A 14,423-nucleotide genomic window follows, 5' to 3' on the forward strand; every position below is an offset into this window, starting at 1 on the left:
TAAGTCATGAAAACATAAAACTCTTAGAAAAAAACATAGGCAAAAGTCTCTTAGACATAATCATGAGTGACTTCTTCACGAACATATCTCCTCGGGCAAGGAAAACAAAAGCAAAAATGAAGAAGTGGAACTATATCAAGCTGAAAAGCTTCTGTACTGCAAAGGACACCATTAATAGAACAAAAAGGTATCCTACAGTATGGGAGAATATATTCATAAATGACAGATCCGATAAAGGGTTGACACCCAAAATATATAAAGAGCTCACACACCTCAACAAACAAAAAGCAAATAATCCGATTAAAAAATGGGCAGAGGAGCTGAATAGACAGTTTTATAAAGAAGAAATTCAGATGGCCAACAGACACATGAAAAGATGCTCCACATTGCTAATCATCAGAGAAATGCAAATTAAAACCACAATGAGATATCACCTCACACCAGTAAGGATCTCCACCATCCAAAAGATAAACAACAACAAATGTTGGCGAGGTTATGGAGAAATGGGACACCTCCTATACTGTTGGTGGGAATGTAAATTAGTTCAACCATTGTGGAAAGCAGTATGGAGGTTCCTCAAGATGCTTAAAATAGAAATACCATTTGACCCAGGAATTCTACTTCTAGGAATTTACCCTAAGAATGCAGGAGCCCAGTTTGAAAAAGACAGATGCACCCCTATGTTTATTGCAGCACTATTTACAATAGCCAAGAAATGGAAGCAACCTAAGTGTCCATCAGTAGATGAATGGATAAAGAAGATGTGATACATACACACAATGGAATATTATTCAGCCATAAGAAGAAAACAAATCCTATCCTTTGTAACAACATGGATGGAGCTAGAGGGTATTATGCTCAGTGAAATAAGCCAGGTGGAGAAAGACAAGTTTCAAATGATTTCACTCATCTATGGCACATAAGAACAAAGAGAAAACTGAAGGAACAAAACAGCAAGAGACTCAGACACTTCAAGAAGGGACTAGCAGTTACCAAAGGGGAGGGTTGAGGAAGGGTAGGTGGAGAGGGAGGGAGAAGGGGATTAAAGGGCATTATGATTAGTACACATGGTGTGGCAGGGGTCACAGGGAAGACAGTATAGCACAGTGAAGACAAGTAGTGACTCTGTGGCATCTTACTTCACAGTGATTGCAATGGGGTATCAGCGGGACTTGATAATATGGGTGAAAGTTGTAACCACAATGTTGATCATGTGAAACCTTCATAAAAGTATATATCAATGATACCTTAATAAAGAAAGAAAAACCTTTCCAAAAAAAAAAAAAACAAGACCAATCTATATGCTGGCAACAAGAGACTCACTTTAAATCCAAAGACATACATAGACTAAAAGTGCAGGGATGGGAAAAGATATTTCCTGCAACTAATAGGGAGAAAAAAAGCAGAAGTTGCAGTACTCATATCAGATAAAATAGACTTAGAAACAAAGAAAGTTACAAGAGACAAAGAGACAAAGAAGAACATTATGTAATGATAAAGGGGTCAATCCAACAAGAAAATATAACCATTATAAATATCTATGCACCCAACACAGGAGCACCTACATATGTGAAGCAAACACTAACAGAATTAAAAGGGGGAATAGAATGCAATGCATACATTCTAGGATACTTCAATAAACCACTCACTCTGAAGGACAGATAAACCAGACACAAAATAAGTAAGGAGACAGAGGCACTGAACAACACAATAGAACAGATGGACCTAACAGACATCTACAGAACTCTACACCCAAAAGCAGCAAAATACACATTCTTCTCAGGTGGACATGGAGCATTTTCAAGACTAGATCATATACTAGGTCACAAAGAGACTCAGTAAATTAAAAAAGACTGTAATTGTACCAACCAGTTTCTCAGACCACAAAGGTAGGAAACTAGAAATAAATTATGCAAAGAAACTGAAAAATCCCACAAACAAGTAGAGGCTTAACAACATGCTCATAAGTAACCAATGGATCAATGACCACATAAAAAGAGCAATGAAGCAATATATAGAGATAAATGACAACAATGATTCAACACGGCAAAATCTGTGGGATGCAGTGAAGACCGTGCTAAGGGAATGTATATTGCAATAGAGGCCTACCTTAGGATAGAAAAATACTCCCATATAAACAGTCTAAACTCACAATAAATGAAACTAGAAAAAGAAGAACAAATGAGGCCCAAAGTCAGTAGAAGGGAGGACATAATAAAGATTAGAGCAGAAATAAATAAAATTGAGAAGAATAAAACAACAGTAAGAATCAATGAAAACAGGAGCTGGTTCTTTGAGAAAATAAACAAAATACATAAACCCTTAGCCAGATTTATCAAGAAAAAAAGAGAGTCTACACACATAAACAGAATCAGTAATGAGAAAGGAAAAGTCACTCTGGACACCACAGAAATGCAAAAAATTATTCGAGAATACTATGAAAAATTACATGCTAACAAACTGGATAATCTAGAAGAAATGGAAAACTTTCTAGAAAAGTAAAGCCTTCCAAGGATGACCCAGAAAGAAACAAAATCTGAACAGACCAATTACCAGCAACGAAATTGAACTGGTAATCAAAAACCTACCTAGGAACAAAACCCCTGAACGAGATGGCTTCACGGCTGAATTTTATCAAACATTTAGTGAAGACCTAATACCCATCCTCCTTAAACTTTTTCAAAGAGTAGAAGAAGAGGGAATACTTCCAAACTCATTCTATGAGACATGCATCACTCTAATATGAAAACCAGGCAAAGACACCACAATAAGAGAAAATTACAGACCAAAATCCCTTGATGAACATAGATACAAAAATACTCAACAAAATATCATCAAACCGAAATCAAAAATATATCAAAAAAATCATCCACCAAGATCAAGTAGGATTTATTCCAGGGATACAAGAATGGTACAATATTTGAAAATCCACCATCATCCACCACATCAACAAAAAGGACAAAAACCATATGATCATCTCCATAGATGCTGAAAAAGCATCTGACAAAATTCAATATCCATTCATGATATAAACTCTCAAGAAAATGGGTATAGAGGGCAAGTACCTCCACATAGTAAAGGCCAGATATGACAAACTGACAGCCAACATCATATTAACCAGCGAGAAGCTGAAAGCCTTTCCTATAAGACTGAGAACAGGACAAGGATGCCCACTCTATTCACTATGATTCAACATCATTCTGGAGGTCCTCACTGCAGCAATAAGACAACATAAAGAAATAAAGGGCATCCGGACTGGTAAGGAAGAATTTAAACTGTCACTGTTTGCAGATGACAAGATATTGTACATACAAAATCCTAAAGAATCCATTCCAAAACTACTAGGTCTAATATCTGAATTAGTTGTAGGATACAAAATTAATACACAGAAATCTGTGGCATTCCTATAGACTAATGATGAACTAGCAGATGGAGAAATCATAAAAACAATTCCATTCAAATTGCATCAAAAATAATGAAATACCTAGGAATAAACCTAACCTAGGAAGTGGGAGATCTACACTCTGAAAACTACAAGACACTCATGAGAGAAATTAAAGAAGATACCAATAAATGGAAAAACATCCCATGCTCATGGATAAGAAGAATTCACATTGTCAAAATGGCCATTCTGCCCAAAGCAATCTACAGATTCAATGCAATTCTTATCAAAATACCAGCCACATTCTTCAATGAACTAGAGCAAATCATTCTAAAATTCATATGGAACCAGAAAAGACCCCGAACAGCCAAACCAATCCTGAGAAGGAAGAATAAAGCTGGGGGGATTATGCTCCCTGACTTCAAGCTCTACTACAAAGCCACAGTAATCAAGACAATTTGGTACTGGTACAAGAACAGAACAGTAGATCAATGGAACAGACTAGAGAGCCTAGATATAAATCCAACCATATATGGTCAATTAATATACGACAAAGGAGCTACGGACACACAATGGGGAAATGACAGCCTCTTCAACAACAGGTGTTGGCAAAACTGGACAGCTGCATGTAAGAGAATGAAACTGGATTATTGTCTAACTCCATACACAAAAAGTAAACTCAAAATGTATTGAAGACCTGAATGTAAGTCATGAAACCATAAAACTCTTAGAAGACAACATAGCCAAAAATCTCCATCTCCTGAATATAAAGATGAGCAACTTCTTCCAAACGGACTCCTTGAGCAAGAGAAACAAAAGCAAGAATGAACACGTGGGACTACATAAAACTAAAAAGCTTCTGTACGGCAAAGGACACCATCAACAGAACAAAAAGGCATCCTATAGTATGGGAGAATATATTTGTAAATGACATATCCTACAAGGGGTTAACATCCAAAATATATAAAGAACTCACACAACTCAACACCCACAAAGCAAATAAACCGACTAAAAAATGGGCAGAGAATTTAAAGAGAACATTGTCCAAAGAAGAAATTCAGATGGCCAACAGACACATGAAAAGATGCTCCACATCACTAATCATCACAGAAATGCAAATTAAAACCAGAATGAGGTATCACCTCACACCAGTTAGGATGGCCAGCATCGAAAAGATGAAGAATAACAAATGCTGGTGAGGATGCGGAGAAAGGGGAACCCTCCTACACTGCTGGTGGGAATGTAAACTAGTTAAATCATTGTGGAAAGTAATATGGAGGTTCCTCAAAAAACTAAAAAAAGAAATACCATTTGACCCGGGAATCCCACTCCTAGGAATTTACCCGAAGAATGTAAGTTCTCAGACTCAAAAAGACACATGCACCCCTATGTTTATCGCAACACTTTACAATAGCCAACATATGGAAGCAACCTAAGTGTCCATCAGTAGATGAGTGGAGAAAGAATATGTGGTACATATACACAACTGAATGCTATTCAGCCATAAGAAAGAAATGAATCCTACCATTTGCAACAAAATGGATGGAGCTGGAGGATATTATGCTCAGTGAAATAAGCCAGGCAGAAAAAGACAAGTGCCAAATGATTACCCTCATTTGTGGAGTATAACAACGAAGCAAAACTGAAGGAACAAAATAGCAGCAGACTCACAGTCTCCAAGAAGGGCTAGTGGTTACCAAAGGGTAGGGGTGTGGGAGGGCAGGTGGGAAGGGAGGGAGAAGGGGATTGATGGGTATCATGATTAGTACACATGGTGTGACAGGTCATGGGGAAAACAGTGTAGCATAGAGAAGACAAGTAGTGACTCTGTGGCATCTTACTACACTGATGGACAGTGACTGCAATGGGGTATGGGTGGGGACTTGATAATAAGGGTAAATGTAGTAACCACATTGTTTTTTCATGTGAAACCTTCATAAGTAGTGTATATCAATAATACCTGAATAAAAAAATCTAAAAATGGTAAAAAAAAATATTGTATATCAATGATACTTCAATATAAAAAATATAAATCCAGTAAAAAAAAGATCAGGTTATACACCTTCACCTTACACGATGCCATTTGTTGGTTATATTTCAATGAAACTGGAAAAAATTTCAGAACTGTTATTGACTCAGCCTCATCCCATCAACCCTAGTTTTGCAAAATTTACAGACCAAGATTAAGATGAACAGAGGAAATCCTTTCACATCCACAGAACGTGGATACTTACTTTAAAGCTGCAAGAGTTGCTTGTGCATCTTCTGAGTATTGAGCAAAACATTCCAAAGCTTTTTCTGCCACAGTTTTTTGTTCATTCTAAAAGAGATAAATATAATATGTTGTTATATCTCAAAGGGATACTTAGGAACACAAAATGTTATCTGTATTCCTGTCCATTAAGGACAAGAAAAAATTCTGAACTGGCTCATTTTGTATTCTCAAAAGAGCTACTGCAAGGTGGCAGAATCAAGAAACAACTAATTGGCAAAAACAGAACACATTCATATTGGCCCCAGAAACGCCCTTCTTCCTATCCACTAACACTCCTAGCCTTGTCAGCACTACCTTGAATCCATTAGAACTAATCTTATTATGCTCTATCGCTGTTTATTAGTAGTAAACAAAAGACCCCAGACTCAGGTCATCTCTCATTTCCAGCACCCTAATCCACATTCTTCTGTCAATTCCTTCTTTTGTCTTTTCATTTCTCCCCAACTCCTCCAACACTTCCACTATGCTGTCTGATATTCAGTCCATTACCAGAAAAATCTCCTCTATGAGCAACTTCTTCCCTGAAAGTTCCTTCCAAATTCTTTCTCTAAGTGAAATCCAGGATTCACCAAGGGTACTTCTTCCAATGAAGCCCCCTCAAGTGGTGGCTGCTTTTCTCTCATCTCTCTTTTGTTGTTCATTGTATTTTAAAATTATTCTCCCTTCTTCCTCACTAAAATTCCCAGCTTTGAATTTCCTATCATCAGACTATACCACTCACTATCCCTCATTGTAGCAGTGATCTGAGAGTGGAGCCATTTCTTCTCATTTCTTGATGACTTACTTACTGCTTGCCAGTTAATTTCTCCAAAGACTACTTCTGTCTCAATTTTTGGCATCTTCAATACATAGATAGATGATCCTCTGAATAACCTTTTCTCTTATTTCCTTGAATTCCACTCTACCAATTACCTTAGCCATTCACTAGCACAGTTATTCATTGGACCCTGTCATTACTAATGATTGCATCCCTTCCATACACTCCCTCAGTCAGAGATGGGAAGAGGTGAGTCAAGTGATGCAAGCAAAGTCCTAGCGTGCAAAATTTAAGGAGGTACTCACTCTCGAGGTCACGCAAGGACCAACTCTGCAGCTGCATGACCATAAAAGTGAGTGTTTCCTCAGGTGTCTCACTCCTTCACTCTAGTCTTCTACCTGGCTCTGTTTCGTGTATCCTCCTTTCTGACCACCATCTCCCACCTATTTCTAACTCACTTCCTCTATTACTGCAGCAATCCCTCAATTGAACTAAGACCTCTAATCCACTGATGGTACTAATTTTTCACTGTCCCTCATCCCATTGATGTTCTCCTTTGTACACAGTTGATTGAAGGGCACATGCTTCCAGTTATAAGATGAATAAGTTCTAGGGATCTAATGTACAGCATTTCTCCTTTTTCTCTCGCACATTAAATTCCACAGGGATTAAAATTATAACTTGTTCCTTGGTTTTCCTGCCCTTCTTTTGTTTCATTGTCTTTATCTTGCAAAACCACAAGCATGGCTAAATCCAACTTTCTCCTGACTTTTGTGCCTGCATCCATGTTGTTGAAAGTGGCTAGATACAAAAAACCCATCCAACTCTTTCTGTAATTTTAAAACTTCATCAAACGGGTCTTAATACTGTCGGGCAAGTGTATCACACTACCCTTGTCATTCACTTTCATGCTTTTCAGGATGATTAGTTTACACCTTATTCTCTCTTCTCAATTCCCCAACACCACCTCCCCATTCCCACTCTCAGGTGATGAGCTTGTTTCCTACTTCACTGAGAAAATAGAATGGGCAGTAAGAGAACTTCTGCATATTTCCACTACCACATCTACTCATACACCAGGAACCACCACACCACATGCTCTGCATTCTCAACTGCTATCATTGATGAACTATCCATGTTCCTTCCCAAAGTCAATCCCTAAATTTACACACTTGTGTCCATCACCTCTTGCCTGTTTCAGGACATTGCTCTAACAAGTCTCCTTTTCCTTTCACACCATTAACTTTTTGCTCTTACTGGGTCACTCCTGTCAGCACAGAAAAATTTTCACTGGTCCATCTCAAACAAACTTCTTGTTCCTACTACACTCAGAGTAAGTCAAAGTCTTTCCACTGGCCTGTAAGGATCTACATAATCCAGAGTCTCCATGATCTTTTGGCTTTATCTCACTAATCTCACCCTTTATTCACTTTTCTCTAGCCATGTTGGCTCCCTTGCTGTTCCTGATACCTACCTTAAGGCCTCTGTACAGGCTGTTACTTCTGCCTGGAATATTCTTCTGCTTCAGTGCCCACTTAAACATCTACAGGGCTAACTCTGCCACCAATTTCAAGTTTTTGCACAAATGTTATCTTCTCAATAAGACCTATCCTCACCACCCTATTTAATATAATAACTCTAGGGGAGGATTAAAGATGGCAGCATGAGGGGTAAGACAGAGGCTTCATCCTAAAACCACATATAATATGAAAATATAATTAATACAACTAATCCTGAAAGAACAACAGGAAAGAGGACTGCACCAGACTGCATACACCTGGAGAAAAGAGCAGACCTCATGGAACAGGGAAACATACCAAAGCTGTGGCCCCGTGGGACCCAAGCCCTTCCCCAATCCCAGCTCACTGGCAGGAGGAAGAGAAACAGACCAGGGAGGGAATGGAGGCCTGGGACTGCTGAATACTTCACTACAAAGATCTGCTCTGGGAGGACGAACCTACATTTGATGGTGCTTTCATGATACTGTTGTGATTAGGGGATTGGAAAGCTAAGACAGGCAGAATTCCTGGAGAGACTGAGATTCCAGCCGATTGTGGAAAGCAGGGATCCATATCTGGCTTCTCTGGGACATAAGAAAGGAGGGCAGTCTTAGAGACGTCCTAACAGCAAGATGGCTGGCTAAAGGGGCAAGGATTGCACAGAGCTTACTGCACAGGTGAAAGGACAGTTAGACAAAATTGTCCAGATGCACTCTGCCCAGCAGGTTGGGAGCTTTCACGATTTTCAGGTGCTCCAGCTCCCTAGCTGGCTACACAGCTCCAAGGACCCCCTCTGTGATAAGCAGCCTACTGTGCCTAACTCCTGGCCAGCCCCACCTGGCTCTCAAACCGGCAAATCCTACCCTGGCATCAGGCCAGATAGAGGGAAGACCTCTCTACAGCAACTAAAAACACAAAGCACAGAGGCTTATATCTGTGTGCTCAGGCCACTGCTTCTGGCAGTGGAGACAGGAATAACAGCAAGGAAGCAGGAAACAACTCTTCCCTCCCCCAGGCACCAATACCGCTCCCCTGCAATCCCGAACATTACTTCAGGAGCTGAGCAGCTCCAGAAAGTAGGGCTTCTGGACCCTAGAGGGGACCATAGACAGATATGAAATGCCAAAGGAACCTGGTTCAGAGTAAAATTATTAATACAACTCCTGAGAAAGATGACATCAACCTCATGAATCTTCCTGAAGGGGAGTTCAAAATAAAAATCATTAACATGGTCATGGAGGTATGGAAACATTCAAGAACTCAGGAATAAATTCCAGTTGGAGATCCAATCGTTGAAGAACAAAAACAAGGGTATTAAAAGCAGATTACTTACAGTGGAGGAGAAGATAAATTAAATAGCAATTAGAGAAGAGGAATACAAAGAAGCTGAGGCACAGAGAGAGAAAACGATTGCTAAGAATGAAAGAATATTGAGAAAATTGTGTGACCAATCCAAATGGAACATTTGCATTATAGGCATACCAGTAGAAGAAAAGAGATAAAAAGGGATAGAAAGTGTCTTTGAAGAGGTAATTGCGGAAAACTTCCACAATCTGGGGAAGGAGATAGTCTCTCAGGCCATGGAGATCCACAGATCTCCTAACACAAGGGACCGAAGGAAGACAACACCAAGACATATAGTAATTAAAATGGCAAAGACCAAGGATAAGGACTGACTACTAAAAGCAGCCAGAGAGAGAAATAAGACCACACACAAAGGAAAGCCCATCTGCCTAACATCAGACTTCTCAGCAGAAACTTTATGGGCCAGAAGGGAGTGGCATAATATACTTAATGCAATGGATCAGAAGGGCCTCAAACAAAGATTAGTTTATCTGGAAACATTATCATTTAAATTGGAAGGAGGGACTAAACAATTCCCAGATAAGCAAAAGCTGAGACAATTTACCTACCACAAGCCATCTGTACAGTGTATTTTGGAGGGAATGCTATAGATGGAACTATTCCAAAGGTTTAATAGCTGTCACCAGAGGTAATAAAAACACAGAAAAGAAAGCAGAACAGCTAATTACTAAGCAAATGCAAAATTAAATTAACTATCCCTAAAGTCAATCAATGCATAGACAAAGAGTACAGAATATGATACCTAATATATAAAGAATGGAGGAGGAAGAAAAAGGTGGATAAAAAAAGAAATTTTACATTGTGTTTGTAACTGCATATTAAGTGAGTTAAGTTAGACTCTTAAATAGTAAGGAAGTTACCCTTGAATCTTTGGTAGGCACGAATCTAAAGCCTGCTATGGCAATAAGCACATACCTATCGATAATCACCCTATACGTAAATGGACTTAATGCTCCACTCAAACGACGCAGAGTCACTGAATGGATAAAAAAACAAGACACATCTATATGCTGCATTCAAGAGATACACTTTAAACCCAAAGACATACACAGACTGAAAGTGAAGGAATGGAAAAAGATATTTCATGCAACTAATGGGGAGAAAAAAGCAGGAGTTGCAGTACTTGTATCATACAAAATGGACTTCAAAACAAATAAAGTCACAAGAGACAAAGAAGGACACTGCATAATGATAAAAAGGTCAATCCAACAAGAAGATATAACTGTTATAAATATCTATGGGCCCAACACAGGAACACATATATATGTGAAAGAAATACTAACAGAATTTAAAGGGGAAATAGAAAGCAATGCATACATTCTAAGAGACATCAAAACTCCACTCACTCTGAAGGACATATCAACCAGACAGAAAATAAGTGAGGACACAGAGGCACTGAACAACACAGTAGAAGAGATGGACCTAACAGATATATACAGAACACTACACCCCAAAGCAGCAGAATACACATTCTTCTCAAGTGCACATGGAATATTTTCAAGAATAGATCATATACTAAGCCACAAAAAGAGCCTCAGTAAATTTAAAAAGATTGGAATTGTACCAACGAGTTTCTCGGACCACAAAGGCATGAAACCAGAAATAAATTATGCAAAGAGAATGAAAAATCTCACAAACATGGTGGCTTCAGAACATGCTCCTAAATAACCAGTGGATCAATGACCAAATAAAAACAGAGATCAAGCAATATATGGAGACAAATCACAACAATAATTCAACACCACAAAAATCTGTGGGATGCAGCAAAGCCCATGCTGAGAGGAAAGTATATTGCAATACAGGCCTACCTCAGGAATGAAGAAAAATCCCATATGAGCAGTCTAACAATTAATGAAACTAGAAAAAGAAGAACAAATGATGCCCAAAGTCAGGAGGGACACAATATAGATCAGAGAAGATATAAATAAAATTGAGAAGAAAAAAACAACAGAATCAATGAAAGCAAGAGGTGGTTCTTTGAGAAAATAGACAAAATAGATAAACCCTTAGGCAGAATTTTCAAGAAAAAAAAAGAGAGTCTACACACATAAACAGAATCAGAAATGAGAAAGGTAAATTCACTACAGACACCACAGAAATAAAAAGAATTATTAGAGAGTACTATGAAAAATTGTATGCTAACAAACTGGATAACCTAGAGGAAATAGATAACTTTCTAGAAAAATACAAGCTTCCAAGGCTGACCAAGGAAGAATCAGAAAATATGAGGAGACTAATTACTAGCAATGAAATTGAACATAATCAAAAAACTACTTAAGAGCAAAATTTCTGGTCCAGATGGTTTCACCACTGAATTTTATCAAACATTTAGTGAAGACATAATACCCATCCTCCTAAAACTTTTCCCAAAGCACAGAAGAAGAGGGAAAACTTCCAAACTCATTCTATGAGGCCAGCATCACTATAATACCAAAACCAGGCAAAGATACCACAAAAAATAAAATTACAAACCAATATCCCTGATGAACATAGATGCAAAAATACTCAACAAAATATTTGCAAACAGAATTCATAAATACATCAAAAAGATCATCCATCATGATCAAGTAGGATTTGTTCTGGGGATGCAAGGATGGTACAACATTCGAATATCCATCAACATTATCCACCACATCAATAAAAAGGACAAAAACCACATGATCACCTCCACAGATGCTGAAAAAGCATTCAACAAAATGCAACATCTATTCATGATAAAAACTCTCAACAAAATGGGTACAGAGGGCAAGTACCTCAACATAATAGAGGCCATATATGACAAACCCACAGCCAATATTATACTTAACAGCGAGAAGCTGAAAGCTTTTCCTTTAAGATTGGGAACAAGATGGATGCCCACTCTCCCCCCTTCTATTCAAGATACTACTGGACGTTCTAGCCATGGCAATCAGAAAACACAAAGAAATAAAAGGCATCCAGATTGGTAAGGAAGAAGTTAAACTGTCCCTGTTTACAGAAGACATGACATTGTACATAAAAGACCATAAGAATCCACTCCAAAACTACTAGATCTAATATCTGGATTCAGCAAAGTTGCAGGATGCAATATTATACACAGAAATCTGTGGTATTCCTATACACTAATGATGAACTAGCAGAGAGAGAAATCAGGAAAACAATTCTATTCACAGTTGCATCAAAAAGAATAAAATACCTAAGCAAATGCACTTTTAATTTCACTCAAGAGAGAAATTAAAGAAGATACCAATAAATGGAAACACATCCCATGCTCATGGATAGGAATAATTAATGTTGGTAAAATGGCCATCCTGCCAAAAGCAATCTACACATTCAATGCAATTCCTATCAAAATACCAACAGCATTCTTCAACAAACTAGAGAAAATCATTCTAAAATTCATATGGAACCTGAAAAGAACCTCAATAGCCAAAGCAATACTGAGAAGGAAGAATAAAGAGGGGGGGGATTATGGTCCCCAATGTCAAGCTCTACTACAAAGCCACAGTAATCAAGACAATTTGGTACTGGCACAAGAACAGAACAGTAGACAAATGCAACAGACTAGAGAGCCCTGATATAAACCCAAACATATATGGTCAATTAATATATGATAAAGGAGCCATGGACATACAATGGTGAAATGACCATCTCTTCAACAGCTGTTGTTGGCAAAACTGGACAGCTACATGCAAGAAAATGAAACTGGATCATTGACCCCATACATAAAAGTAAACTCAAAATGGATCAAAGACCTGAATGTAAGTCATGAAACCATAGAACTCCTAGAACACAACATAGGCAAATATCTCCTGAATATAAGCATGGGCATCATCTTCCTGAACGTATTTTCTTGAGCAAGGGAAACAAAAGCAAAAATGAGCTCATGGGACTACATCAAACTTAAAAGTTTCTGTATGGCAAAGGACACCATCAACAGAACAAAAACGCATCCTACAGCATGGGAGAATATATTTGTAAATGACATATCCTACAAGGGGTTAACTTCCAAAATATATAAAGAACTCACATCCCTCATCACCCAAAAAGCAAATAACCCAATTAAAAAATGTGCAGAGGATATGAAGAGATAGTTCTCCAAAGAAGAAATTCAGATGACCAACAGACACATGAAAAGATGCTCCACATCACTAATCATCAGGGAAATGCAAATTAAAACCAAAATGAGGTATCACTTCACAACAGTTAGGATGGCTGGAATCAAAAATACTAAGAACAACAAATGTTGGTGAGGATGTGGAGAAAGGGGAACGCTCCTCCACTGCTAGTGGGATGTAAACTAGTTCAACCATTGTGGAAAGCAATATGGAGATTCCTCAAAAAACTAAAAATAGAAATACCATTTGACCCCGGAATCCTACTCCTTGGAATTTACCCAAAGAATACAAGTTCTCAGATTCAGAAAGACATATACACCCCTATGTTTATCACAGCACTATTTACAATAGCCAAGAAATGGAAGCAACCTAAGTGTCCATCAGTAGATGAATGGATAAATAAGATGTGGTACATATACACAATGGAATACTATTCAGCCATAAGAAAGAAACGAATCCTACCATTTGCAACAAAATGGATGGAGCTAGAGCACATTATGCTCAGTGAAATAAGCTAGGCGGAGAAAGACAAGTGCCAAATGATTTTACTCATTTCTGGAGTATTGCAATGAAGCAAAACGGAAGGAACAAATAGCAGCAGACTCAGAGACTCCAAGGCGCTTAGTGGTTACCGAAGGGGAGGGTTGTAGGAGGGCAGGTGGGGAGGGAGGGAGAAGGGGATTGAGGGGTATTATGTTTAGTACACATGGTGTGGGGGAACACACGGAGAACAGTGTAGCACAGAGAAGGCAAATAGTGAATCTGTGGCATATTACTACACTGATAGACAGTGAATGGATTGGGGTATGGTTGGGGACTTGATAATATGGGTAAATGTAGTAACCACATTGTTTTTCATGTGAAACCTTCATAAGAGTGTATACCAACAATATATTTAAAAAATAAAATAAAATAACTGTATTATTTTATCCTCACCACACTACTTAAAATAATCCCAGCACACTCCTCTCCTTGATCCTTTTTATGCTGCATTTTTTTCTATATCACCTATCAACTTCTATCATATTATATAGTTTGTTTATTTATT

The 14,423-nt window shown here is 38.2% G+C and overlaps 1 protein-coding gene across 1 annotated transcript in view; it reads right to left on the reverse strand.

Moving 5' to 3' along the window:
* TEX11 (testis expressed 11) overlaps positions 1–14,423 on the reverse strand; it is a 391,628-nt gene that overhangs the window by 113,790 nt on the left and 263,415 nt on the right. The window contains exon 19 of the mRNA XM_073227602.1: positions 5,617–5,702. Coding sequence (XP_073083703.1) covers positions 5,617–5,702 — 86 coding nt within the window. The remainder of the gene's footprint in view (positions 1–5,616; positions 5,703–14,423) is intronic.

The sequence above is a fragment of the Manis javanica genome, chromosome X (genome assembly GCF_040802235.1).
Source record: "Manis javanica isolate MJ-LG chromosome X, MJ_LKY, whole genome shotgun sequence".
Lineage (NCBI taxonomy): Eukaryota > Metazoa > Chordata > Mammalia > Pholidota > Manidae > Manis > Manis javanica.